General features: G+C 52.4%; 2 protein-coding genes across 2 annotated transcripts in view; one reads left to right on the forward strand and one right to left on the reverse strand.

Annotated features, from left to right (window-relative positions):
- Nucleotides 1–104: 104 nt before the first annotated feature.
- GRSF1 (G-rich RNA sequence binding factor 1) lies at nt 105–7,061 on the forward strand (the record flags this gene model as incomplete). Its single annotated transcript, XM_010155247.1, has 7 exons — nt 105–246; nt 1,176–1,331; nt 1,639–1,779; nt 3,135–3,264; nt 5,856–6,016; nt 6,148–6,272; nt 6,918–7,061. Coding segments are annotated over 7 exons (999 nt in total), but the record flags the coding sequence as incomplete, so codon positions are not given.
- Nucleotides 7,062–7,132: 71 nt separating this feature from the next.
- Nucleotides 7,133–8,066, reverse strand: part of RUFY3 (RUN and FYVE domain containing 3) — a gene marked incomplete at its 5' end in the record, with an annotated part of 17,098 nt that continues 16,164 nt past the window's right edge. The window contains one exon of the mRNA XM_010155363.1: nt 7,133–7,293. Coding sequence (XP_010153665.1) covers nt 7,133–7,293 — 161 coding nt within the window. The remainder of the gene's footprint in view (nt 7,294–8,066) is intronic.

Below are 8,066 nucleotides of genomic sequence, written 5' to 3' on the forward strand. Positions count from 1 at the left end.
GCCTCTCCCTGCCCCGTCCCGCCCCGCGCCTACCTGGGAGGCGGCCGGAGCCGTGCGCTTCCCCTTCTAACGCGAGGGGTTCGCTGGGGTCTTCCCGCTGACAGGTTACAGACGCGTCCTCCCAGGAAGGTCACCTCTCGGAGCAGGAACAGTCGCCCCAGGGAGAAAATGACAACGTCTTTCTCATCAGGGCACAAGGATTCCCCTTCTCCTGCACCGAGGAAGACGTGCTCAACTTCTTTGATAGTAAGGGAGATAATTTTCCTGCATAACTGTTCGGCGTGGTGTTACTGAACCCAGTAATTAATGACTAGTTGACAGAAAAATCAAAGAGCCTTAGCCAGAGAAAGATGAGGGTTTAATATTGCTGCAAAAGTATTCCCCATTTACACATAGAAAGCAAACGATTAACCTCCAGACTGCTGGACAGTGACTAGAAACTCACTCTTGTGGCATTCAGTTGAGCAAGTCTTTTCCGTCTCAGTCGATGTCTCCGCAGTAAAGGCAATCCAGTCTGAAGTAGCTCCTTTAAGGACCATTATGGTTGGCTTTTTCCTCAACTCACCTCTTTTAAACAAACTGGGGTGTCTTTTACTTGCTAGTTTACACTTCAGTGTTGCTTTCTGATCCTAAATAATAGGCTAGTGCCTGCCTTGGCAGGGCTGCTCTCTCCATGGTGTAATACTTCCATGCATCCTTCCACAGTAGACTATAGATGGTCAGATCCACATCTTGAAATGGTTTAGTAACCTGCCCAATTCACTTAAATCAGTTTGAAGTCCTAGGGGAAAGGAAGATGGAGCAGGCAACATAGAGAGTATAGCTATAGAGACTGAATAATTCCAGACTCTATAGCTATATTTGTTCCTAATTCCAGATAACTCAGAAACAATTAAGTTTGCAGGCAGTATGAGACTGTATGTTGTCCAGTAGTACAGCAGTGGAAGCTAGTGGATACCAAATCAGTTTCTTACTAGGAGTAAGCGTTGTGTGTTAGAGTTAAAGCTAGAAAGAGGAGATTCAAAAAAAGACTTCTTGTGCTTTGTTTCAGTGCAGTATCTTGCACTGCTGCGGCGATGGCCCTGCGCAGAACGTTCAGTTTCCATCTGCCGTCAGAAGCCCCGCGTTCGATGCAGCTCTGTATGTTTCTGTAACGTGCGTTTCTTGATTTCCAGACTGTAGAATTCGAAATGGTGAGAACGGCATCCACTTCCTCTTAAACAGCGATGGGAGACCCAAGGGGGATGCCTTGATCGAGCTGGAGTCGAAAGAGGACGTCCAGAGAGCCTTGGGAAAGCACCTGAGGTACATGGGCCCACGCTACGTGAAAGGTGGGTGTGAAACCCAGAAGCTAGGTTGGAAGAAGATTCACAGTGAAGTGACTAAGAACTGCTTGACTGACGAAGCAGCTGGTGTGGAGAGCTGCAGGGTCTTGAACAGGGCAGCAGATTAGCCAACAAGGCCCCATTAAGCCAACGGGCACCATTGCGGGACCACAGAGTGTCAGGTGGGAGAAGAAATATTAGGGGGGGACACAGGGGGACTGCGGGCATGGAAGCTGCCTTAGAAGGTGGCCTGCAGCATGCGACCTTCTGGGTAGCACAAGGAGGACATGGTTTGTGCCTGTATTCCTTGCAGTTTTTGAAGTACACGATAGCGACGTTGAGGGCTTACTACGAAACCTGCAGGACGAGTCACAAGCCATAAAAGATGGAGTTGTACTACTCAGAGGCCTTCCGTTCAGCTCCACTGAGGAAGACATCACAGATTTTTTCTCAGGTAACTCGCCCGAGCCTGCGCTCCTCAGTTATGAGGCATTTGCTTGCCCCGAGGTGATGCTTAGATAGGCTGTTGTTCCTCTGAGCGAGAGGAGAAGCACACGCAGCCTTGAACACTTTAAACCATGTACGGAGTTGCTGGCCCCCTGCAGCAAGAACTAACTAAAGCTTTCTGAACAAGCTTTTGGCTGCAGCGTCTTCTTGCACCTTTGACTTGCTGCAGGTCAAATCTAGGATCAGTGCTTGCAGCACTCCTTTTGGGTCCAGGGAAAGGAAAGAGAGGAACCTAGATCCTGTTACCTGCAATTGGGTCACTACCAGTGTGTAACTTGGTAAAGTGGGGAGAGACATAAAGGCCTGTGTGAGAGTTACAATATCAGTGAATGCAGCGTGGGTGGGCACAGCTGTGTGATCGTGACAGGTCACACGTGTTACTTAAAACTGGTAACAGCAGGGTGTCTTGTACCGCTGGCTTGTTGGTGGGTGTCAGAGTTACCAGCACCAGTTCTCCACTGAGGAAGCGTTGCACAGTGCGCGTGCTCGTCTCCCGCGCTCAGTGCTGGAGCGGTCCGGATGGTTGCTGCCTGCATTCATTAGGAAGGAAGCCTTTCTAGCATTTGCAAAGTAAATGGGCATTTCCTTAGGTAACGTTTACATTGTAGACTAAACCAAAACTGCTTCCCCCCAGCTTCTTCTATTCCAGGTAGGCATGCCCAGAGTCCTGCAGCACTAAGGCGCATACTAACCACCATCGTGCCAAAAGCAAAGGCCACTGATAGGAAGTTTTCCAGTTGCTAACCAGTATTTCAATATGGTTGAAGGTGTCTAGTAGCAGAGATGTCGCAGTGAGGTGACTAGGGCAGCATTTTGGAGCAAATATATACATTTCTTTAGGAGCTTGGGGACACCCTTTGAGAAAGTAACAGGGCAGAGAGAGGTAGGTAAACAAGAATTCCTGAAGCCCAGCCCAGTGTGCAGTGTGTATCATGGCAGATACAGCTATTTACTGGATAACAGGCTCCCCAAGGAGATGCTGTCCAGCCCAAAAGCACTGAAGTTCAGTGAAGTTGACCTGGGTTTTAAAGAGATAGGAAAAATTACCAGAATAGTAAAAGTTTGAAGAACATCTGTGCTCTGGGCTTCATTGTTGTCTAGAACTTGGATTCACTATTTAAGCCTTCTGTGAAAACTAACTTAAATCCAGTAAATTGGATTAAAGACCAAAGGTACATAGGTCTTGTTTCAGAACTACTTAAGTGCCTGATTTGCTTGTCAAAAACCAGAGTAAGTGTCTCCTTGAGCTACGGCACAAGTTCCCGACAACGTAAATGCCTCTTTCTCCCCACTCTTCCATAGGTTTGACAATAATTGACATAGCTTTTGTGTACCGGGGAGAACGAAGGTCGGGAGAAGCTTTTGTGCAGTTTGCAGCTCCTGACATGGCAGCGAAAGCCCTGTTACGACACAAGGAGTACATTGGAAATAGGTAAGCGCGGCACGGGAGTTTACGCGGTTCGAACACGGCGCGAGGCACGCCTGTGTGACGTGGGGCGTTCTTCCTACCGGGCGAGACAGCCACTCTTAGCCTATCCCATGCTCACAGTGTTACTAAGGAAGCTTCTGCCTTCATTACCCTTGAAAGCTACAGCTCAGGCTTTAGATTCCAACGGCAGTAGAAATCACAGCCAAGCCTTTCTCAGTGCGGCGTCAGGCTGTTGCTTTGTGGCTTAGAACGTTTCCTTTTCGATAGCACCCTCCAAAATCCTCTGCGTAACCCACGCGTTACCTCCTCCGGTGATGGCTCCTCTGGCGCTTGGAGAAAGCGGAGAACAGATGTCCGTGTGCTGCAGAGGCACCTTCAGCGCTCGTAGCTTGGGGTGATTTGGGGCCCCTCAGAGAAAGCCTCAGTTCTTGAAGTGTGCCTCAAGGCTGTCCCACCCCAACAAAAAGGGGATGATAGTACTCCGAGCAGAGAACCCAAGACAGACTCCACTTGCCCCCTCACAAGCACAGTGGGATCCTGTGCCTCCTACAGATGTTCACCCCTGCCAAACTTCCACCAGGTTCTCTGGAGCTCTCCGCAATTTTGGCAACCCTTACCCTTCCCTTGAGCTCAGCACCAGGCACAGTCAGCATCTCTGCTGGGAGGGTACAGTGCACACAGCATGGTGTACCCCTCACCGCCGGCTTGAATCCGTTCCCAACGCTGACTGCTGGCTGACACCATACCTTCTTCCTCCTCGTTGGTGGCCGCGTCCGCCTGCGCTGTCCTTCCTCAGGAATCCACCTGTAACCGTTTTCCTCCAGGGCACGGACCCTGTACTACACACACACACTTCTCCCACAAGAGCTTCTCTTTCTCAGGTAGAAGCACGTAGTGCTTTTTCCGGGAACTGCAGGATAATTCAGGCTGAAAAAGCCCTGTAAGGCCGTCGAGTCCAGCCGTTAACCCGGCACTGCCCAGTCCAGCGCTAGGCCACGTCCCTAAGCACCACACATCAGTGTCTTTGTGACACCTCCAGGGCAGCGCCCAGGGAAAAAGCCAACAAACCCCAGCAAGCCTGCAGTTACCCTGCTGAGCCCTCCGACGTCTCTTTAGTACCCCGCTACGTTCTAAACAGAGTAACAGAAGATCCCTCCTAACCTTCCCACTTGTACACAGCTCCTTCCATTTCCTTGCTTCCTGCTCCCAGGCTGCGTTTCCTTGTGTGTGTGTCCCCCAGTCAGTATTAAAGGAAAACGGCTGTAGGTGTGTCTAGTAATTGAGCTGACCACCGCCCTGCCCTGCCCTCCAGGGGAGAGTGATTGTCAATCTGCTGTTAATTGTTTCTTTGTCACGGTCAGACCAGCTGACCTGACTCCCCCTGCCCTCAGAGCTCGTACCCCTCTGGGTCTGTGGGATTAGCCAGGAAACGGAGTGCCTTACAAAAGTGCCCTCGCCTTGCTCTGGTTCGTTTTTCCTGGCTGTGGATTTTTACTGGACGTGGCCTTCAGCTGTGCACAGTGCCATGCGGGGGCTGAGCTGTCAGTCCCTGCCCTTGCTGCAGCTGCTCTCCGCAGGGCGGGAGGAAAGCCTGCTCACTTGCACGGCTGCATTCCCTCCGGCATGGCGTTGTTCCTGCCGCGCTGTGGAGACCATTGGACTCGGCTCCCTGCTAGGTGAGTCTGCGTGAGGCCCAGCTGCTGCTGTTGCCAGCTGTGAGAGATGAGCAGAGGCTGCTCTAAGGTTCTGGGGCTGGGGGATATAAACGTAAGACATCGCAGCATAACGTTACAACTAAACCTGCAAATGAGGGTTTGTTGTGGCCTTTGGTTTTTCCTTCTGCCACGTAAGTGGGATCTTGCTTGAGTCCCTTATTCATCACAGAACGGTTTGGGTTGGGAGGGACCTTAAAGAGCATCCAGTTCCCACCTCTAGTTCCCGTGGGCAGGGACACCCTCCATTAGACCAGGTTGCTCCAAGCCTCACATCAGTGTATTATACCCATGACTTTCACACACACCCTGTTATGTTCTATCCCCTCAATTACATAGCAATACGTAAAATTTTATGGCTCCACACCCCTGTGCATCCTATGTCGGCCTGTTTCAGTGATCTGTTTAACTAACCTGTTTGGGGGTTGGGTGGGTTTTTAATCTGGGGTTTGTAGGGGTGGGAATAGTGCAGTTTGCAGCGAGGGGAAGCGAGTCTCACGTACAGGGCTGCTCAAAAGCGACACTACCGAAGGAAACACTTTTTTCAGAGGCAATAAATCTGTATTTCTGGGACAAACCAGGATTTTGGCTGTGACTGATATTACTTGTACAGAACTGTGTATAAGGCTGTGAACGAAAGACGTAGTCCAGCCCAGACTGGCACTCCGCCCCGCAGTATGTGGGTTTAGCCAGGAGAGGGGCTTTCACAAGCATAACTGTGCGCTGCAAACGAGCTGATTCTTCACCGCTGTCGCTTGCCGTACTGTGGCTCTCGCTGCCGCCAAGGGCCAGAGCTGAGGTAGCAGAAGGTACTTCCTCGGAACCTGGGGTTCTTGGTGGAGGTGCAGGACGTGCCGTGGAACCTCTTCCTCTGAATTCCAGGTACATCGAAGTGTATGTAAGTAGGAAGCATCACATGCAAAGGCACATGCCCTACGACAGGCGGATGGCGACCTACTCCAGAATGAGAAAAGAATGTGAATCCCTTTCGGAAGGAAGGGGATCGAGCGACACGGGAAGCTCCGATGCTGAAAGAGAAAACAGTGAGTCCCTCCTTGTCCTGCGTGTTCTTTGGGGTTTCTTCATGTCTGCTGTGAGCACGATCCCGCATGCCTACAGCTTTCACGTGAGGGAGCGCAGAATTGTGTCAATGGTGGGTTTTTTCCCTCCGCAGAACTGCACAGCAAAGAAACAGAGAGCTCCAGGCACGTTTTGGAATCTGGGAAGGTCTCACTGTCACCACACTTTGTCCACATGCGGGGTTTTCCTACCCAAGCTAGCACCCAAGACATCATCAACGTGAGTAAAACTGGGAATGAAATCTGATGGTCACTACCTGTGCAAACCCTCGATCCATTGTGACTGGTGATGTGATGTCGGATTGTCTGCGCTGCTCCTCGGCGCTGCCTGTGCTGGGCACCTTGAGCTCGCTGAGGGCTACAGCCTCCCCAGGGCGGCCGTGGCCTCGTGGGTACAGTGCCTGCCGCTGTAAATAAGGACAGATTGAAGCTGGCTGGGCTGTCCTGATAGCCGTCACGTGGACTTGAGTAGCCGTTTATAATCTGAGCTAGGTTTTGAGTAGCCGACTGCATAAAAGCGAATTTCAGAATCTATTTGGTATCAGTTTTACTTCATTTGCGTAGTGAACAGCGTCAGAGAGCGAGTGTACCCGCACTTAGCGACTGCTGCGTACAGAACGCGTGCCGTGTGAGCATTTTTGGGTTTGTACCCTGCTGGCAGCTCTGGGGGCGGGAGGCTGCGCAGCCTGGGACAGGGGACTTGGGTCTGCCTCAGCTTCACCCGCGGCCTTCTGCTACTCGAGACTCGGACCCCTCCCCCCCAACGGACAGGCTTCATGCATAAAGCCATCAAGTTTAGCGATAGGAGGGCATGTTACTGTTCTGCTGTTTCTTTCACGGCAAACTCTGTTTCCCTCCTTCCCAGTTCTTCGCTCCGCTGAAACCCACCAGGATCATGATAGAATACGACTCCCACGGCGATGCCACGGGAGAAGTGGACGTGCATTTCGAGAGCCGTGAGGACGCCGTGGCTGCAATGGCCAAGGAGGGGTCGCAGCTGCGTAAGTAAAGAGGAGAGCAAGTAGGTGAAGTAAGGATCGAGAATCAGAGCCTGGGGGTTTGGCAACAGCCTGACACTGCTCACGCCCTGCGCAAAAGGATCCCCCTGCGTGCGGGTTTCCAGATGGCCCTGTAGCGTGACGTTGGCCTTGCGGCTAGAGGAGAGCGTAACGCATCCGAGTCACTGAGCACAGGCTGCCTCTCTCCATTGTTCCCCAGAGTCCAGTGCCGTTGAATTATTCCTGAAGGAACACCCAAAGGCAGAAGAAAGCTGCTAGTGACAGTGGCACTATCTGAGAGTTGGTAAGCGCCTCCTTCGCTGCTGTTTGTGTTTCACCTGTGCCGCGGCCTTACTCGTTCCGATTTGGATTTCAGCAAGCTTGAAGGCGGAAATTTAGGGGCTGCAGGGGATCATCACAGCTAATCCGAGGTCAGGCATCAAGCCTCGACCCTCTGGCCGGTAAATCCGGACTCCACAAGATAAGAGTCCTGTGGCAGAGGGGAGGGGCAGCAGCTCCTTCCCGAGGTCGCAGCCGGCGCTGGCAGAGGAAACGCTGCCCAGGCACTGCCCGGCTAGGCAGCAACTTGCCCTTCCACAGCCAGGGCCTGCCGGAGCGCTCAGGAGCTTGCTTTGGCCTCCTCCTCCCTTTAAACTGCACCAGGGTGATTGATAAAGGTGCTGCTGGGGCCGTGTTCCCTGGCAAGACGTGGATCAACAGCAGTCAATATTTTGGCTGCGGGGGTTGGAATGTTACCTGGGGCTGCGGTGGGCAGGAGGAAGGGACCCTCCTGTGGAGGCGGGCACAGTGCCGCGGGCAGGGGAGGCAGTTCCTGGTGCTGAAATATCAGCAGGGGAAGATGCCAGCCCTCCCTGCTGCAAAAGGGTTTCCCGAGTCTGCAGAATCTTTGTAGCAGGAAGTGTCCTGTGACCTTTACAGAAGGTCCCTGCCAACTCCTCCCGCTTCCATAAATTCTGAAAGCCGGGGGGCTGATGGTCACCGCTCCCCGAGGCCCT

Source organism: Eurypyga helias, unplaced genomic scaffold (genome assembly GCF_000690775.1).
Source record: "Eurypyga helias isolate BGI_N326 unplaced genomic scaffold, ASM69077v1 scaffold13910, whole genome shotgun sequence".
NCBI lineage: Eukaryota > Metazoa > Chordata > Aves > Eurypygiformes > Eurypygidae > Eurypyga > Eurypyga helias.